We start from the raw sequence: 20,220 nt of genomic DNA on the forward strand, positions 1-20,220 counted from the left end.
GGAAAATTATAAAATCCTGGCAGCTTGTGGTGGCCACCACCATGACTCTCTATATAGATAAGGCTAAGAGAAAAACTCCTCTGACAGAGGAAATCTCTTACCTCCTCCTACAGCTGCTTTCTTGCTTTTCCTTGGAAGCTCTCATCCTGGAGTTAATGTGCACGTTCCAAACCACCACTTACACTTTACACCACAGGCTACTCTGCCTTCTGCTTCTCAGCCTCTCCTGTTCTTCTACTCTTCACTGCTATTCCACGTGTTGGCATTTAAACTATTTTACAGTCACCTTCCCAGTGCAAATACTGGATTCAGGTGAGAAGTATGTGAAAGAAGACAAGCTGAGCACTCCAATGACCAAGTTCACTCTCTGGCCTCACTGCCAGTCACATGTACTGAATCACTAATTTAGTTTCCACATGACTGATCATTAATCTAGGTTTCAAAACCAGAAGCAGTAAGGAAAATGGGCAAAACCCCAATAATTAAACTCCTGGAAATAAAAATTATTTTTCAACTGTAATTTGGTGAACCAGCTTACAAGAAGACCTGGGAGTCAGGTCTGTCTTTAGGGGGTAAACAGTGGGGATGTGATCAAGAAACACAGCCCCATTTCTGCCTCTGCTCCTCTGGACTAGCTGAAGCAGACTAGTTACGTGCACAGGGCACAAGATTTGCCCCAGAGCAGTGTTTTCAGCAAGCACTGAATGCCCACAAGCACTGTGAGCCACAAGGAGCAACACCATGTTGTCTGAGGGCACTGAATGGTGTGAGACATGCTGGGATGATACCAAGGGAGTACCCCTGGGGAGAAATTCATGCATGGTACAGCACAAATCCATACTGCCCATCATTAGTGGGCCCAGCTGCTCTTGGGCTCGTGCTTTATGGGAGTTAATTGTTGCCCCATCCCATCAGGGAACTTTGAAAGAACAAGGCAATCAGAAGAGAGGTCCCCAAAGTGCTCAGAGAGCCAAGCCATACAGACACTGCAGTCCTCAGGGCACTGCTCTTTATTAACTCCACTGACACTCTTAATCCAGATAATTAAATCAATTGGTGCATTCTTTAGAAGCACATAAAATAATGATGTATTGTCAGAACCAGATGTATCTCTTTTTCTAAAAACATAAATAACAGATGTCTGCATTTCTTTAAATGGGATCCTTCTTATTCTTCACTAGTCATGAAAAGCTTTGTCATAAAACAAAGAATTAAGCTACCTGCAAACACACAAATTCACATTACACATGCACAGAATGTTAGCAAACACTGCATATGCAGAAAAAAATGAAACCTGAACTCTTTCAATGATAGAAGAAAGACTTAAAGACTTTACTAGAGAGAGTTCTCATCAGCACTTCAGTTGGAAACAGCACAGACATATCTGTGCTTCACCTGCTGCAAGACTGCCCACTGCCAGGACCTCCTGTGCTGCACAGAGCCATGGTGTGCAAAAGGCACACCACAAGGGCTCATGACTACACCTGGATCCCTATTTCCCTGCCCAAAAACAGGCTGCTGCCAAAAAATGAGGGAATGATTAATTAAAGCCAAGACAAACAGAAGTAGGCACACGTGGATTTCAGAGCAGAACAACATGACTTAGAGGCGTGACTCCAATTACTGTGGAGTTAACTCATGCTGTATTGAAAATTAAAACTCAAGGTTATTCACTGTCTTAATCAACATCTATTATAGTCACTGTTTTTCAAAACAATTTGTTAGGATTAATGGAGTCTGTTTACAAAAGTCTCTAGTGAAATTTTCTATATTTAGCCAAAATGAAGATCAAAGAGACTGAGATGTTCTTCCTGGCATCATAACAGTATTTTATTACTTAATACCATTACATTCATCAGTAATTTCAGATAAAAGTTCTTAAAAGGAGACTTGTTTATAAAAGGAAATTACACTGTAATAAACCTGATTTCACTATTGAAAGATATTTCATTTGGCTTTATAGCCATACTAAAGCATACCCAAAACATACTCAGGATACATGGAGACAATTCTCTGCCATGCATAAGAGCATTAGCTTGCCATTTTTGTTATAGCAAATAGGAGTAAACAAGTGGGTCTTTGTCCTGTAATGCAGGAAATCTTTACACATGGGGAAAAGTAAAACAAAAAGTTCTCTTATGTGTTCTCTAAACAGGTTTTAAAACAAAGTTCTACCTGAATCACACCTGTTTTCAAGCCTGGTAAGCTGATTCCATCAGAATTTCAAAGAGAGAACAGAAATATAGAGAAGCAACTCAATTTAATTTCATGTTCATCTGAGGGGGACAGTGATGCATCATTAAAAAATAAACTATGGCTGCAGAAGTTGTAATCACAAGAATGACTTCCCATGGCAACATCACTGAATAACCCCACAAGGAACACAAGACTGTGAGACTCAAGTCTTTTAGGTGAAAAGTCACAGCTTTTGTGAGGTGTGAGTACCATGGAACACAGTGTATTACATTACTTCCTTAGTTTGATCACCACTTACTTTATTTTGAAGCACAACTTGTGGGCTCTACATACAAAATCAGGAATCTCAAGCTCCTTTACATAAGATGTTGTTCTGGAGCATGAATCTTGCTGCACGTCTGGCAATCAATTAAAAAATAATCACGTATGAACAAAATGTAATTTCTGTTTGATACGCAGAGCACACAGATAACGTGGCCAAGCACATACACTTGATGTATGCACTTCAGCTACCTGACACCTAAACCAACACAACTCTCCCCTGCAAGTCCAGAATTCGAACCAAGACTGACACTGGGAGGGACATCACACTGTGAAACACAACTGGAGATACTACAAGTGTCACTCCCCTGCACTCAGATCCGGATGCAGAATAAATGAGCAGCCTGCTGTCCTCACAGATTTTGGCACCTTGCAGGAAGCCAGCCTGACTGAACCAGTGCCCAGCAGCAGCAGCTGCCCTGGTGGGACCATTCCCTCAGCCCTCACTGTCCCGAGCAGCTGAACAGCAGAGCCCAGTCCTGGCTAAATCAGAGCCCAGTCCTGGTAAAGCTGAGCCTGGTCCTGCCTAGAGCACAGCCCAGTCCTGCCTAAAGCAGAGCAGCCAGCAAGGTCAAAATCATCCTGAGCCGTTTTGCTTAATCACAGCCTAGCATTTATGTGTTGCTTTGTGTGTCAACATGCCATATTATGCTAACCAGAATAATTGGTTTTAATTGAAAAAATTCTTGCTTTGGTCATTCTGGAATTGTGCTATACTTCCACTCTCCTCTGGCTCTTCTTCATTCTTCATTTCACAGGAGAAATTACACAGGCATGCATGTTCTAATTTCCCTCATCAGGGCGTTACCCATGGCTTCTGCTCCAACTGTTCAAAATTCTGCTCATCCATCCCAAAGAGCTTATCTGCCCTGGGCTTATATATTCCTTTGCACACAAAAGGCTATTTGCAACATCACTGAAGATAATTTAAAACAAAGGATATCAACTATACTAAAAAAAAAATTATCTCATGCACTACAGTTTGGTTTTGGCAGGATTTCTGAAGGAAGTTTCATCTGCAGATTGATGAAAATCTAAATTATTTAGAAACTCTGTGGATGGTGGGCTGAAGCAAGCAATGAACACACAGACAACTTTCATCCTCCCAAACTTTAAGAGTTTAAGGTATATTTGCAACATAGTCCTGCAGCACTAAATAAGCCTTCTGTATCTGAGTTTTCTTTGAATAAATAATTCCTAAAGGACAGTATTTAATTGCCCCTATTATTTGAAGTCTCCTCTGGACTAGAAAAAAAACAAAAAACAATGAAGGAAGCAAGGAGAAATACTGTAGAATTTCAGGATTATAATTGTTTCTGGAGAAGAATGTGAAGGAGGAACCTGAGGTATTTTAGCCACTGAAAGCATCAATACTTAAGAATCCAAACTGCATCCATCCTTCCACTCCCAAAAGGAAAGCGAGCATTGCACCAGAGAGAGAATAATTTCAGTTTGAAGCATCCAAAAGTATTTTACTAAGAAAAAGATGGCACTGGTAAAATCTGCCAAAATTCCCTAAGCTTCATGAACTAAACAAACCTTTCATCTCTACCATTCATGACCTACTTAAATTCTGAAATAGTTTTGAACAACAATTGTACTAAGGTAAAGGAAAGACACAGAGAGCCCAATCTTCACTCTCCCCCTCACAATTGTATTGGGGAATTCAACACCTTCATAAATTAACCTTCAATTTTAACACTGATCTTTCACAATCTTAATAAAATAATTTCTAGATTGCTATTACTATCTACATGTGTTGAATAATGAAGTAGGAACAACAGCAGACACTGTAAAGATCATAAATTATCTTCCCACCTACAAACTCAGGCAAAACCAAACATGAGAGTCTTGATGGGAACTGTAAATATGAAGCATCTGCTGAGGTCCTTTCCCTACACCTGGGCCTCCACAGCAGACAAATCCTTATAATATTTGCTAGCTTAAGCTACTGAAAAAAACCACTTAACTGCATTTGCAGGTGATTTAATAGGCACTTAAGTTTCATGGTGACTGACCCATCAGTCTTCATAAGAAAATAAAATTATGCATAATAAAGGAAACAATTTTCAAAAGCCTCAGAGACTTTGACCATCATTTTTTATATCCCTAGTTACTGAACCATATCAATATATTATAGGTCACATAGTAACCATATTTTGAGACACATATGCCCTATGGGAGCTTTAAAATCAAACCTCCCAAAACATGTCCACAATAGCAACTTGACAAAACCAGGAAAGCTTAAGGAGCTGGGTTTTTGATATCACATTTTTTCTTCGGTTCACCCATTTGATTACAGCTTCACAGACCGTCTTTTCACAGTTTACTTAAAAACAGACATGCAGAAAAAACAGGTATTCCACTGCCATATGATTGCTAAACATCACTAAAAATCAGGATATCCACTGTATAAGCAGTTTCTTAAGGTGCAAATCTCATTTGCAGACAGGTAGGCAAATGAGATTTGTATCTGTCCCTGTCCATTGTAGCCCAGGTGCTTGTAACCACTGCCTGGCTTCCAGACACAGGGTCTGTTATAACAGGATTACACAAACCAACCTAATCCAGCCAGGGCAAAGTTAGCCAAGTTAAATCCCACCATCTTAATCAATTCAGGTACAGCAGCCACTTCTGAGAGCTGTGGGAAGCCCAAGGAGGAGCCTGAGCCCCCTGAGCCCCCAGATGGCAAAGGGTGAAAAGATGCAAGCAGAACTCCTTCAAAGGGCACAGCTACACCCAAAAAATCACCTCTGGCAACCACCTCTGGTAGCTTCCAGAGTTTACCCAACAGCAGCTTGCCCTCTCTAATATTTGTTGTCTGCTGAGAAATTCACAGAATTGCCTTTTAGGACCAAGGGAGAAGAAAATTTCCACAAATACACATATGATTTAGGAACTCTGATCTTGGTCTCAGGACAAGAGTCTTTTGGGATTAATCTGATACTGAGTTTTGAAAACATGGAGATACTTTGTTCTCTTCCACCAATTAGGGTAAACTGATTATGCATGTTTCTTCAAAAGCTGGGGAGAAAAAAAAAACCAAAACACTAAATGCACACTACAAGACCTACACCTTCTATTTCATGCAAATACCTGAAAGCCTATTTCTTCCTCCCAGTTAATACACACTGCCCCAAATCCCTCAAATTAGTGTTGCTTTTTTCACTTATGTTCTGTATTTTACATTAACTTATGGGTTTAACTGCATCATAAAAGGCAATAAAATAGCACTGCTTTGTAGAAACAGCATAGTGTAGTAGAGACATTAAAACATTGGACAAAGAAGAAATGTGGACAGTTCTTTTTAATTATTTAAATTTGTATCTCTATCTTTCTGGTTTTTCAATTTATTTTATAGACCTTTGTTCCAATCAGCATGAGTGCTCACTTTTTTAAATTCATTTGAGCTACTTCTAACTAAAAGTCCCAAGCATATTCTTTAGTCAAGAAGTAATGCAACAAACTCCCTACCAAGGTAAAAGTTAGCATCTTTTGTCTGTTTATAAATTTCATTGTGTGCTTTGCCTTCCTAAAATACACTTGGATGTACTAGAATCTTTTTACAGGAATTTGTCTTTCAAGAGGAGGAAAAATCCTACTGAACTTTAATTATAAATCAGATGCTCGAATTAGTCCTACCAGTAAGTGATTTGAAGTGTAACTCGGCAACTAATCCACTGGCTTTTAAATCCATGCCATATGCATGCTCAGTCTTCCCCTTTATTTTTGCAGTATTTCCAGCAAAACATCAAATGCCAACTGGAAAGACTGTTTTGAGAAATACCCTTACTTCCCACTGTTTTTTTTGTTTTTTTTTTTTTTTTCCCAAATCACACTGTACATAAAAACAATCTGGCTGAATCACTGCATGTGTGGGAATAACCTTCTATTTCTTCCCTGGAAAGTATCTACATATCATCCCTCCTTCCCATCTCTGTAAGCAAGTGCTGTGAGTCTGTTGCTTCTCTTGCCTTAGGTGATGGAAGATGCATTTTGCTGAAAGAGGAGTGAAAAAAAAAAAAAAGAGAGGAACTGCTACCTCAACTATCTGAAAGAAAAAGTACTTACAAAACAAAAAAATGAAGCAGGAGAAAAAGGTTTTGTGCAAAAAAAACAAAGAGGGAAGAGCAGCAATGGGAAGAAGCTGATTTATTTCATAATGACAAAGAGTTCAACTCTAGTAATATCTAATTATCTTGAAACACACTAGTAATTCTAACATCTCCTATAAAAGACAGCCACACGGTTTTTCTTCAGCTCACTTACAAAACAGTGTTAGTCTGCTGGAACAGTTGTACGTACAGACTATGCAGTTTGCAACCTCATCATTCAAAATACAGATACATATTTTCAAAGTCTTAAAGTGCAACTATTAGCATGCACTTTGTATATTCTGGAATTACAGCTTCAAGTAAATTTCCAAACATTTAAAACCACAGAGAAGTTGAAGGTATCTTTTTCCAACAGTGGGGAATTAGTAATTCCTCAGCCTGCCAATTCCCTTTGCTTAAAAAAGCACTCAGAAAGACCAAGCAAGAGTTTATAAGTTTGCTTTAAAACAAGAACTTAACAAATAAAAGTAATGATCAGTATCAACAGTAGTACAATTAATATTAGCTAAACTTTCCCAGTAAAATAGCAAAATTTGGGGTTGTATTAGAGCTCTAATAAAAGCTACAGCTACTAAATTACTGTAAGACTCAAACAGCTCTGACCCCCTCTGAACCAGCACAACAGGTACGAGCAGGGAGTTTTAAAACAAATAAAGATCTATTACATCATTTCTGCAAATCACACCAGTGGTGTTAAACCAAACCAGAAGGAAACAGCAGGTCAGGTAATCTGCCTTTCTGTCTGTCTCCATAAAGCCAGGCAGCACAGATCTTTATAGAGCTCTAGCATATTGCTCCTATTTTGTTAGTGTAGTAAATATCATCCCAAAAACAAACAATCTGTGACCTTCTGATAACTAGCACCACATGCTATCTAGGCAGAGGCGAGACTAACACGCTCCCAGCAGACTGATGAGCACTGCTGGTGGATAACAGGCTTGGGAGAAATCCTCCACCTGGAAACTCTGATGGGAGCAAAAAACCTGCAGCACAGACCTTTGCCACCATGTGCACAGCAGCAGGTCACCCAACAGGAAGTCTGGCAAGCCTTGCACAGGGTTTTCTCACACAGAACAGTGTGAAGAAAACCCTACTTCCACACACACAGTGGGTTCTGCCTGGCAAATATTCTTGTTTATGACTTGATAAATTATTTGACTTGAAAGATTAGTTACATGAAAGAATGGAGAGCAATGTAATTATTAACTCCTGTCCCCTTCCATCAGAGTAGATTCACATTTTTAAATGTCCACTCCAAACAAGCCCACACCTGTCCCCAGGGAGAAGGAAGGGACAATACCAGGCTTACCCTGCTCACCTCAAAGCCAAGACAAAAGGCAGTCTGAGGTCCAGGTTCCACACTTGGCCACCAGATCAGTTACATACCCTGAGCACTGTGCTGACTCCAGAAACCCTCTGCACATCCATCTGTGCAGCAAACCTGCTTTGTAACTGCTCAATAGGCAGGGCAAGAACAGAATAAAACTCTGAACCCTTCTCCTTCAGGAACATGGAACCAAACTGAAAATAATTTAATATAAATATATTAGGTCCAAAAACAGTTGCAGTTCATTAATAACGTTCAGCTCCAGAATAAGAACATTTTGAAATTAAACCTGAAGTGCCAGAATGCCATCTGGAAAGTCAATGCAGAATCCCAAGCCTTTCCAGCATCTTCTTAAATTTACAGTCTTTTGGACAGTGAGGGTTTTATGGGGTTTTTTTAGAGGAGGGATTTTTGCACAGCATTTTGGAACATTCAAGGAATACAAAACTGCGCCCCAAGTTACTTTGCTACATTTCCCATACCAGAAGTATTCAAAACTTCTTACAGAAATATCTGAAGCTAGCAATTACAATTAAAACCACGAAGTTGAGTTTGTAGGTTAGATTTCTATTCCCTGAGCAAAATGGAGAGCGATCCCAAGTTACCTGTTTTAAAACAAGTTTATCACCTGTTTATTACTTGTTACATTGGTAACACTCTGCTACAGTACTAATACAAGTTTAGATGCACTGCTGTGGTACCCAGGCAAAAAGAAAACAACAGATGTAGATCCCCTTCTCACTTGCAAACGTTTAAAACCAACTGCAGTGGGTGCACTTTGAAGGGGAAGAACAGTCACACCTACTATGGTAAAAATACAAGGAACATTTCAGGTAACTTTTTACTTTGATGAATTGTTATCTTTACAGTAGAAATCTGCACAGTGAACTATGTTCAGATTAAACAATGCAGTATTCATTTTGGGATTCATGATGTAGTATTATGCTCCCTTAAAGATATATATTAAAACTACTTGTTCATAATCTGATTTGTTCTCTTGTCCTCAGACACTCTACTTGCAAGGCAGGATGCACAGGTACCAGAAACACCATGGACTGGGAGAAGTAACACTGTGAAGTATTTTGGGGTCAACAGTTCCCTTATCACCCCAGCATAGAAATCTACAAAAAGTAACAATCAAAAGAGGATCTAGGCAGATCACAGCAAAATGTTTCTTGTGGTCACCTCTATAAGCCCAGCGACAAAAATGCACACTTAAGAGCTTCCATGTCATGAAGTACAAAAATGCTTCTTCCTCTAATGCAGGTGACAGATCTCATCCTTCCAAGTACCTGGAGAAGTTGGTCTCTGACTAACCCTGTGGATCAAGTCATGGGGTTTTTTCTTCTAATTTCCCCTGAAGCTTCAGCTAGCATATCTGTCAGAAAACTACTGATATAAAAACGAGAAGAAAATACTAGAAAATATTGCACTGAAATACTTCTCATGAGTCCAAAATGTTAAAAGACCAATCCACACTGAAAGATGACTTAGTAAAGACTCCACACAGCTACCTCAATTGCTGTGTTTTGCTTGGACATAAAGACAGAAGAATCAGCACATGATGGAAAAAGGGCATCTTTTAATGGTCTGACTCAGACCTAGTATCACAAAGGTGACTACTGGAACTCACTCCAGGATGGAGCATCCCTGGCATGGTACACCTGCTCACAACATCCACATGTGCATTAACACATCTGCCCACAGTCTTCCAACAAAAGTAGCAAATGTAGAGTGAGAGGCTGTGCAGAGCTCTGAGAAACACCCTCAAGATTCTTCCAATTCATTTGCTGGAACCAGTCTCTAAAAATAATTTGAAGATTACACAAAAGTGTCCTGTGTACCCGAAAAAGAGTAGAAGATGCAGCAGTGACCATTGTAAGAAAGGTGTAAGAGGGTTGCTGTGAGCTCCACAAAGTGCAGAATCAATAGCAACTGAAAGAGCAGGTTTCAGCATGCCTGATGAAGGTTTGCTTCAGAGGAACAAAGGCTGAAGTGAACTATTCCAGCATATAATGTTCAGTGACTTGCTGCCTACAGGCAAATACCACACAGCACAGAAAACAAGGGAGGAAGTTTGTTAATGCAGTTATTCTCTTCTTTACTCCCAGGTACTTCTGTGCCAGGAGCTGACACTGTTACTTACCGCCAGTGAAACTTTATTTTTTATCAACTGGATGTGCCCTGTCACATTTGTCCAGGTTGTAATAACAGCAGCTTCAGAGGATCACTGCTTAGTTCAAATTTAGATAGAAAAACAATCCAAATTATGTACAACATAATTACAAGAGAGCAAAAGAAGCAGGACTGTACTGTCCTTTCTGCCTCATCTCAAAAACTATCCCATAAGAAGCAATCTAACAGCTTGTGGAGGCAAACTTCTTTTCCACCTGATGTTGGAAGCAGAGGTGCATGTAAAGAAGCTGCTTACCTCAATAACAAACTAGTTCTTCAAGGCAAATATCAACATGAAAATTTTTTCATGGGTACCTGCCAAGTATGACTACTACAGTAGTCATTCCCCATGGATGAATGAGTGTAAGAGACTGAGTCTGAAGCACAACCTGAGTATACAGAAGGATGAGTATGTAGAAGATCCTCAAGCATATGAGTTGAATCTCACAACTGGAGAGTGTGACAGAATAAAGCAAAAATTAAATAAAATTAACCTTAGGACCTAATTTTTTCAGCCCGACTCAGTACTGTGACCTAAGACTGTGATCTGCAATCACGACCATTATTCAGATCCAGACAGTTCCTTCACCACATTATGCTTAACTCAATACTTTAACTGGCAGCTGTGGAAAGCTTGCCAAGCAGGAGTGCCTCTGAATACAGAAGAGATAAAGCTAGATGCAAGGCACGAGTCCTTCACACCACTTTCAGAAACGATATGCATACTTTAGGTTAAAGCCAAAATCTTACTGAGGGATAAGGGGGAGGAATGCAAATGCATAGAAAGGAGTATACTTTTTATAACAACCCTGTTGAAACAAAAGAAAACCTCAAAACCAGAACACAAAACACTTGCTTTTTGTAGTGCACAGGAAAATTTAGCTGTTCCTGAAGTAACATAGGAAGTGAACAGCTCTAAAATTAACAGTGAGAATTAAGAAAGCTTAAGAAAGTAAGTTATCACACTTCCTCAGTCTAGCTTAAACACAGCATCAAGAGGTCAGGCAGGGTCAACAAGCTTTGATTGAGGACTCCCTGTCTTCAGACTATACACACTGACTCATAACAGAAAGATCAACACCTTAGTCATCACTCAAACTGCAGCACAATATTCCTGCATGCTGTATTTTAGAGGACATTTAAAGAAGGGCTTATCTATACTTAATATTTGTGACAGGTTAATACAAGTTCTTTCAGGTGTTACTGCATCCATAAACAAAGTAATTCTAAGAAATCATGGGATACTTTCAATGGGTGTACTTAAATGTAACCAAAAGTCAATATACACTAAGTGAAGGTGATGAGCCAATGTTACTACTCATCTGTACACCTCTCACCTTATCATAGAATACTACCCTCATTTCCCTGATTTGGAAGTTTTTAGAGGATTTTAATGTTTGAATTTATCCCTTATTATATTATATTACTTGTAGAATCACAATACTATCTCCTCCACACTGTCTTAAAATCTTCCATATAGTGTTGGCTACTTCTCCCCTAAGAGATCACACTGACAAGACAGAAGAGTGGAGGTGCACAAACGCTAACTTTGATTTTATGCCTCTGCTACCATTGCTGTCCAATAAAAGTCCTAAAAAATGCAATGTGAAACACTGCACAACACAATGCACTATGGTGATGCAGAACACCATACCATAAAGCCTTCTCAAGCAATTGTAGCAAGACTGTGCCTCTTTCACTGAACATCACTTTTTAATAATTCAGATACAGATGTCATACCATGGAGGATATTATGAGAGCATCAGAGAGGCTGACCTGGAATGAGGGCTGCCAAATAATCCTAATTGTCATCATGGGAGGAAGAAAATTAACAGATGTTGCATCCCAGCATAAGACAACCCCAGCCTCAGGCAGCCTCACTCTGAGCTGCTGTGTAGAGCTGCCCTCCCACCAGTGACCCACCCTGAGAGCTTGGCAGCCTCAAAGGACACAATCAGGGTGGCACAGTCTTGCACAGATTTTGTGACACAGCTTTAAGGGTCAGGAAGACAAGCATCAGGGACTGGCAGTATCAGAAGACCTGTACTGAATGCAGCAATACTGATACCTTGACTGCACAGCTGTGATACAACACACCATTATCACCAATACAAAGTTCCTGGGAAGATTTCTACCAGCTCTAGTGATCTGTAGGAGAGAGTTTTGTACAAACCTATAAACAAGAGTTCTGCTCCCTTGATTCATGTCTCTTGTTTTGATATCCTAAGTTCATAGTATTGCCAGAAAAAAATCCTGCTGTGTTATCTATTGCTTAAAGTTACAAAATGATTAAAGTTCAAATTGCTCCTGCTACAGCTATTTGCAGCCTAGGAAAAACATCTGAAGCTCATATCGAGTTCACCAACTTTTCTCCCTTTTTCTTGCTTATAGAAATATTTCCCTTAGCCCCCATTTCTAGGCAAAGGCACAGAAAGTAATACTTAAATGCTGATGACATTTTGAGCACTCGTTGACAGCTCATCCAAAAAGATAATTCAAAAAGAGAAACACTCATAATTTAAGAATTCCTAACATGTTCAACTAATAAATTAACATTCTAACTGCCCACTAAGAACAGCAATAGCATTCATTTGCTTATAATATGTAAGATTTCCACTGGTTGTGTTGCTCTATCACTACCAGCACAATTCCCTCCCTCAACACAACACCTAAGCTGGCTCCTGCTGCCAGTTCCAACATCCAGAAAGGAGAGCATAGGAACCACTGTTTTACATCACATACAACATAAACAAAAAGCTTTGAAGCAACAGCCAGCCCTGAAATTTTGGCATATGAATAATTTTGGGAGCATGTACAGCATATTGAAAGATGTGTTCAGAAAGATGTGATGATGAGATCAACAAAAAAGAAATATTAAGTATTCCAATTATTGCCTATTCTATCAATTTAATAGTAAAGTTATGCACACAACTCCTGAAAACCCCATTTAAATTTTCCAAAGTAAGTTCCCAAAGTGAAAAACAGACTTTAATTCTAATTTAAGATAAATTATTAGAAAGGGCCAAGGAACAAAATATAACATGGAGATAGCAGAAAAAAAATTGAAGGGGAGAAAAAAAGCAATAATGTGCTCTCATGATACAGGTCTCCATCTCTGTTTCCTAGTACTGACAATATGATACCAGGCTTGCTAAAACTGACCTGAAGCTAACAGTTTGACAATTAAAAAATAAGAGCTACAACCCAAAAATGGTTTAATATAACACTAATAAAGACCCAGGGTGAAGAGATCCTCCTTCTTCAATGCATACTGCTACGTAAAACACACAGCGGCTCTTGGGAATCAGCAAGCACACAAGAGGGAATGACACACGCTTCCTATTACTTAATATAGACATCTCCATCTCCCAAAAAAAGTCTGCCAAACTTCTGTTCCTTATATAGCCACTCCAAGGTATATAGGTATCCAAGTCCCAAAGAGAAGATATGAATTGGAGAAAACAGAACAGTTCACAAGAATACATCCACATGCTGTTTCCTGGCACATGCAGAAATAAGCAGCCTCTGAAGCTCTCCTTAAACTGTTTAAGCAAAATGTGCAGAATGTTGGCCCTATTCCAAAATCCTGCAACCCCAAGTAATACTGTTATATAATATTCACCATATATTTCTCAAAAGGTTTCATCAAACTGCCTTTAGTCCGCATCTTCATCCCTAGTAAAGCTGTTTCTCTCTCCCAGCCCTTCCAAAAGAGGTCATTTCCATTTCTTACTACAGGAGGCTGTGGGGAAATATCCAGTTTCACTTCCATAAAACCCAGCTGACTGCCTCCAAGAGCTGCACAAGCTGTCACAAGGGGAGTGCCAGCACGGTGCTGTGGCATGACTCAGGACGAGACAGTGACAGTGGATCTCATCAGACGGGTGCAAGGAAAGGATCTGCACTCCAGTCAGATCCCTGCACTTGTACCTCCCAGCCAGCATACACAGAGTGAGCACAGAGCACTGCTCTAGGAGGCTTTCTCAGGAAGCAAGCACATTTGTGTCTATGGATTCTTCCAAATAACTCCTTTTTACATGTGATGTACACCTGTAGCCTATGTTTCAATGTACCTGAGTTCACACATGCAACAACTCTAACAGAGGATGTATGAAGTCATGCACACACCTCGTTGTTTCATCAGAAGTCTGTGCACAAAGGTGTTTGTTTCACCTACATTAAGCTTTTGTGTCAAGTAATGTAAATCAGTCAACAAGTCTGCATTTGATTTAAGCACTTAAGAGTATATGATGAAAACCAACACAAATTGTTAGGATTTTATCAGATTTCCCTAAGTCAGGCATTCCAGCTGGTTTTACATTTTGCTGGAGGTTCACAGACTGGCTCTGCTCACACTACACTCAGCTCTTTCTGTTTGTGCTCCAGCCCACATGGAAATCGTGCTCCCATGGCTGTTACCGTGCAAGGGCCTGAGCAAACAGAGCTAGGGATGTGCAGGGTAAGTTATCACAGGCAGACAGCAGCCTTAATGGGGCTCCATGTCCTCTGGTCAGCTCACACCTGGGACAATGGGTTTGTGTCTGTCTAAATGTACTTTGCTTCTTTCAAAAATGAGACTAAAATACCTGAAAAGCTGACAAACTTCACATGAAAAGCTCATAATGGAATTTCTGTAGCAAAGACTTATGGCTTGAAGCTATTTTCTTCCCTCAAGTAGTTATGGTTTTATTTCATGGTATCCTCTGTAATCCTGGGAACCCTTCTATTAAACAAGCAGAAGTCTGCTCAAGTCTGTGCCAACCAGTTCAGCAGCATGGGAGAGTGTGCATGTCTGTGTGCAACCCCCTCCTATGGGGGTCACAGGATTCTCTCCCTTTCATGGCCAAGTTTCCATCAGTACTTCAAAACATGAACTCAGTATTTCAAAATGCAGTTTTCTATCTAATCCGTGTTTCTTCTCAGCAGTATACACCACAAATTTACCTCCTTAAACTCACACATTAACTGGTTTCTTGCCTTCAGTGCAGATTAGTGTGAAAACAGCTCCCTGCCGAGTCCCAAATCCACATCTCCTTCCTGGGAACTGTGTAGCACTGGGCTCTTTCCTTTGGCACAAGAATCTACAATAAACAGGCCAAACTTAAGTGCAAGTCTCTATTTTTGGGTTTTGTTGCACTTCAGGCTTCTCATTTCAGGAGGTTTTTTTTGTCACATTTTAGCCAGGCTCAATCTAAACACGGTGAAAGCTGTAAAATAGCCATTTCAGTATCCCAAATACATTTTCTTCCTTTCTAATTGTGACACTTACTAACATTATTTACTGCTGCCCTTGAGAACACACACACACACACACACACACACACACAGAATCCTGTCCAAAACCCCCGACCCACACAATCTCCTACATCCTTGAGTTTTGCTACTAACTCCCCTGCCAAAGTAAACCAAATTTAACTCTTCAAAGGCATGTATTAAGTCAACAGTAACATCATTCTCATGCTGTGAAACTTTTCATTCATATTCTGCATTATCTGTTCTTTTCAGAACTGCTGCCTGATGACAGTCCCCTGAGGATGGAAGACATGGAAGCTGACACTGACTGGTGCAAGGCAACTTGCAGGCAGCACCACACAATTGACTTACAGTGATATTTCACAAGCCACCACGTTAAGAGTGCCACAACAAAGTAGAGTACCTGTCATGCCAACACCTGCATTATTAATAGAACTGCAAGTCTGAGGACTTAGACTAAGGAAAAATATTAAAGATGAGCCAGAAATCAACATACACAACAGCACCATTAACTCTAATGGAGCAAAAACTCCCTTGTGTTGAATGCATTTCAGCACAGGTAAATGTTAGGAAATATTGTGAATATTTTGTAAATAATCTATCTTGAAACCAAACCAAATACTGTTCTGTGTTATTTTTTAATTATTTGATTATCTCTTTATATGTGCACATAGCATTACCTAAGAGAGTATATTTCTCAATAATAAAAAAAAAATCTCAGAAAAAAAAAAAAAAAAAAAAAAAAAAAAATCAAGATTTGACTGAACAGCTACTTAGCTTTTAACAAAAATCTCTATTTTAACATGTTTACCTTACCCAAATCTTTAGACAGCTAGTTACACACTATTATGTGTTTACATAAATCTGTTCAACTTGCTAAAAATTATTGGACTGCTTTTCCAGACATCTGATCAATATAATTGCATATTCAGAGCCGGCTTTGCAAAGCCATCCACACAAGTGTCATCCTTGCACTGGAAATATGAATGCCACATGTCAGCTTTCAACTGTGTTTGTCAGCAAATCTGGTCTCATCTTTCTGAAAGTGGGACTGTTCCACAACTCCGTTGTATTCCAAAGATTCAAAAGTTTAAAGTGATCAATTTAACAAAATGGCATATAGGGAAAAGCACAGAGAGACGTTATTACATTTTCACAATTTGCACAGTAACAATTAGGGAAGAAAAAGATAATCATTAACACACAGGTAATGACATAATAGCAATGCCTGTATCTTTTTTTCCCCAGCAACTTCTAGAACTACTGAACACAATTTTGGAAATTTGCATTGGAAACAATGAATTTAAAGTATTTACTTTTGCAACAACCCCATTTGCTAGGTTACAAAGCCCTCTCTCCATCCTTACTGCCCAGCGTCTCAAGATGCAGAAAAATACTTTAGAACAGACAGGTGATGAAGAGAAGCTTGCAGTGGGGAGAGAGGGCATCACCTCAGGTCACACCACAGGCACAGAAGGCTTCACCCAGCCTTGCCAGCAGGTCACACTGCAACCTCCACAGCACCTAGGCATTGTCTAGGCTTTCCTAGGAAGCATTTCCACTATTTTTCATTCAAGATTGTTAGCCAACAGTCTCTAAAACTTGTTATAGCTTTTTAAAAAGGAAACTTCCACAATTTAGGAAAAGCAAGGTAGGGGTGTACTTGAGAGACACTCTACCTTGCTCTCCTTGGAATAAAGGAAATAGCTAAAACAGAAGCTCAGCATCATGTAAATATATGCCACAAACTAGACAGTCAATGCACACGCAGACTAAGATATCAGAGTATGTCTTGATGCTGTTAAAAAAAACTGCACAAGGGCCTACCACTTGGAGTTTGAAACTGATTCCACCAACTGATTCCAACACTGAATACTTTGGCAAAGTTGTTGTTATTATTGTTATTAATCTCTTGCTGAAGCTCACTCTTTTTTCACCCCATTATTATTACTATTACTCTCTTGTTGAAACTTACCCTTTCTCATCCTATACCTTCAATACAGAAAAAAAAGTACAAATTTACAAGACAGAGAGAGAGCAAAGCACTTCTAAAAATGTTCCTCAGCCTTCAAGTAAATAAGTTACAAGGCAGAATACGACCAGAGTCCAAAAACTAACTTACAAAAATTCAGTACTTAGTTCTACACACATTACTTTTGTGTGAAGAAAGTTGCAGAAAGTTCCAAGGTACGGTGACTAAAACATTTAAAACAGCATACTTCTGCCATGCTATTTTATGAATTATTATAACACTAGCAGTAAAGTTAATATAGGAGCTGGCAAGGAAACAGGGAGCCAGAGGTGGTAAGAACTTGCCTTCCAAAACAACCAGCAAATTCGCATATAGTCATTTTGACAAATCTTACAGAACAGCAGTTTCAGAAGGCAAAGACATCATTACTTTCCTGTGTGAGGGGGCTTAAGGACCCTTAGGTACAAGCTGAGCACACAACTCATGCAACTAAATCACTAATGATTTCTCAAATGAGCTCTGCCAGGCCTTCAACTCTCACCATACACCTCTGTCATCTAGACCATGGAGGGTTCAAGGCAAAGGTTATGTTTTGAAAAGCGTGAACTTTACAAAAAAGAAAAAAACACAGAAGTTACCAAATGGCCTTTATCCAGGGCATCGCCCCTATCACAAGCCATCACTGTGTTCTAAAAAAGGGGAGGGCTCAAGCCAGTTTCCAGATAAACAGAAGATAGGTGATTGCCTGCCCTCCGTCTCCATGGGCTCGTGCAATGCCAACTGATGACCCCTAAGCTAACAGAAAAACGCTAATGACAAAATTTTCAGATCAACATATGCTGATCCATAGTCAGGGATCCATGACAACCATTAATAACCCCACACTAAAACCCACTGCACATTACACATGCATGGAAGTTATTTCTGAGAGCAGGTGCCTGCCTGTATGCATACCTTCTCCGTCAGGTCTCAGAAAACACACTCCCTGGGAAATTATCCAGTCTGTGCGCTTTCTTTTGACACCAGCAGATGATTATTGTTTTTTTTAAGTTCTAGTTCCTACCACGCATTTGTTCCACAGGCAGCACAAAGCGTTCGAGGCGAGCTTGACAGCGCTGCGGAGGGCAGGCGTGCCGGCCGTGTGCCTGCCCCTGCGCCTGTTCCGGCCTCTGTGCCTGTGCCTGCCCCTGCCCTGGCCTCTGTGCCTGCGTCTCTGCCTGCCCCTGCCCCTGTGCCTGCCCCGGCCTCTGTGCCTGCCCTTGTGCCTGCCCCTGCCCCTGTGACTACCCTTGTGCCTCTCCTGCCCCTGTGCCTGCCCCGGCCCCATCGCACGTGTGTGAGCAACGAGGGCAGCCCCGGTGCGACAGCAGCGAGCACAGCGCGAAGCGGCGCTGACAGCGGAACGCCGAAGAGCTCGGCGGCAGCGTGTAACACGTGCACGGGCGCTGACAGCGGAGGGCCGGCGGGGCTCCGGTCCCTGCGGATAGGCGTGCCCGCCCCATCAGCATGCACACGGGCACCGCCGCCGCACGCGTGTGGCCCCGGCCCCGCGGAGCCGCCGCCCCGGCGGGCGGGACGCTCGGCGCAGGGGCTACCCCGCACAGGCCGCCCGAGCCCCGGCGGGGCGTAGTTGTCAGGCCGGCACCCACCGCCCGCCGCCCCTGCCCGACCCCGCGGACGCGGCCCGGCTCCCTGCGCCACCCGCCGGGCCCGCGCCGCGCCCCAGGTGCCGCGGCCCAGCGGCCCCTCGGCGGCCGCTGCCCGGCCCCGGCGTGCGGCCCCGGGGCGGGGAAGGACCTCGGCCCCCGCCTCCTCCTCCTCCTTTTTCTCCGGAGGCCGAGCGCGGCCGGGCCCGGCGACCCCCTCGCCCGCCCCGCGGACGCTCACCCCACGACTCCCTGGCTGTAGTTCCTCTTCTTCCAGGGGGTGCCGGTGTAGAGCGGCTCGGCCAGGCCGGGCTGGGCGCGGGCGGCCGGCTCGTCGGCCGGGGCGGGGACGCGGCCCAGCAGCAGGCTGTAGTTGAGCCCGAAGGTGCTGGCCTTGTTGTCGCGCTTCCTCTTGTTGCTGGCGGCGGCGGCGGCGGCGGGCGGCGCCCCCCGCGCGGGTCGGGCCCAGGCGGCGGCCCCCGGGGGCGGCGAGGCCTGGCGGTGCCCGCGGCTGTGCGGGTTGTTGGCGCTCTCGAGCGGCAGGAAGTCGGGCGGGGGGTCGGCGCGGGGGGCGCGGTACATGCCGGGCGGGGAGGCCGGGCCGGCCGCGGCGGGGGCGCTCTGCTGCTGCTGCTGCTGCTGCTGCTGTTGCTGCTGCTGCTCCTGCTGCTGCTGCTGCTGGAAGTAGAGGTTGCGGACCCCCTGCGTGGTCTCCCAGATCTGCATCCACAGGCGGTTCGAGGGGCCGAGCTGCTCTGGCTGGAACCAGGCTATCCGGGGATCCATCAAACGGGGACCCACCCCGGCTGATCCGCTCCCCGCGCCGCGCCGGCCGCCGCCGCCGAGACCCTGTCAGCGGGTCCCAGCGCTAATGGCGGCTCCTATGGAAGGGCAGCTCCGCGCCTGCCTGCTCGCTGCTGCCGCCGTCGCTCCACAGCCCCCGCCCCTCCTGGCGAGCGCGGCGAGGCGGGGCCGGGCCGGGAGAGCCGCCGGCACGCGGGCCGCGCGCAGCACGGGGGGCGGCGGCGCCCCGGCCGCTCCTGGCCCGGCTCCCCGCGCTGCCCCCGGGCCGCCCCGGCCGCTCCTGGCCCGGCTCCCCGCGCTGCCCCGGCCCGGCCGCTCCTGGCCCGGCTCCCCGCGCTGCCCCCGGGCCGCCCCGGCCGCTCCTGGCCCGGCTCCCCGCGCTGCCCCGGCCCGGCCGCTCCTGGCCCGGCT

At 43.1% G+C, this 20,220-nt stretch overlaps 1 protein-coding gene across 1 annotated transcript in view; it reads right to left on the minus strand.

Moving 5' to 3' along the window:
* The window catches only part of TENT4B (terminal nucleotidyltransferase 4B), a 39,620-nt gene extending 19,675 nt beyond the window's left edge, over positions 1-19,945 (minus strand). Inside the window, exon 1 of the mRNA XM_056500755.1 lies at positions 19,247-19,945. Coding sequence (XP_056356730.1) covers positions 19,247-19,791 — 545 coding nt within the window. The 5' untranslated portion in view covers positions 19,792-19,945. The remainder of the gene's footprint in view (positions 1-19,246) is intronic.
* Between the last annotated feature and the right edge of the window lie 275 nt (positions 19,946-20,220).

The sequence above is a fragment of the Oenanthe melanoleuca genome, chromosome 11 (assembly GCF_029582105.1).
Source record: "Oenanthe melanoleuca isolate GR-GAL-2019-014 chromosome 11, OMel1.0, whole genome shotgun sequence".
Classification (NCBI taxonomy): Eukaryota; Metazoa; Chordata; class Aves; order Passeriformes; family Muscicapidae; genus Oenanthe; species Oenanthe melanoleuca.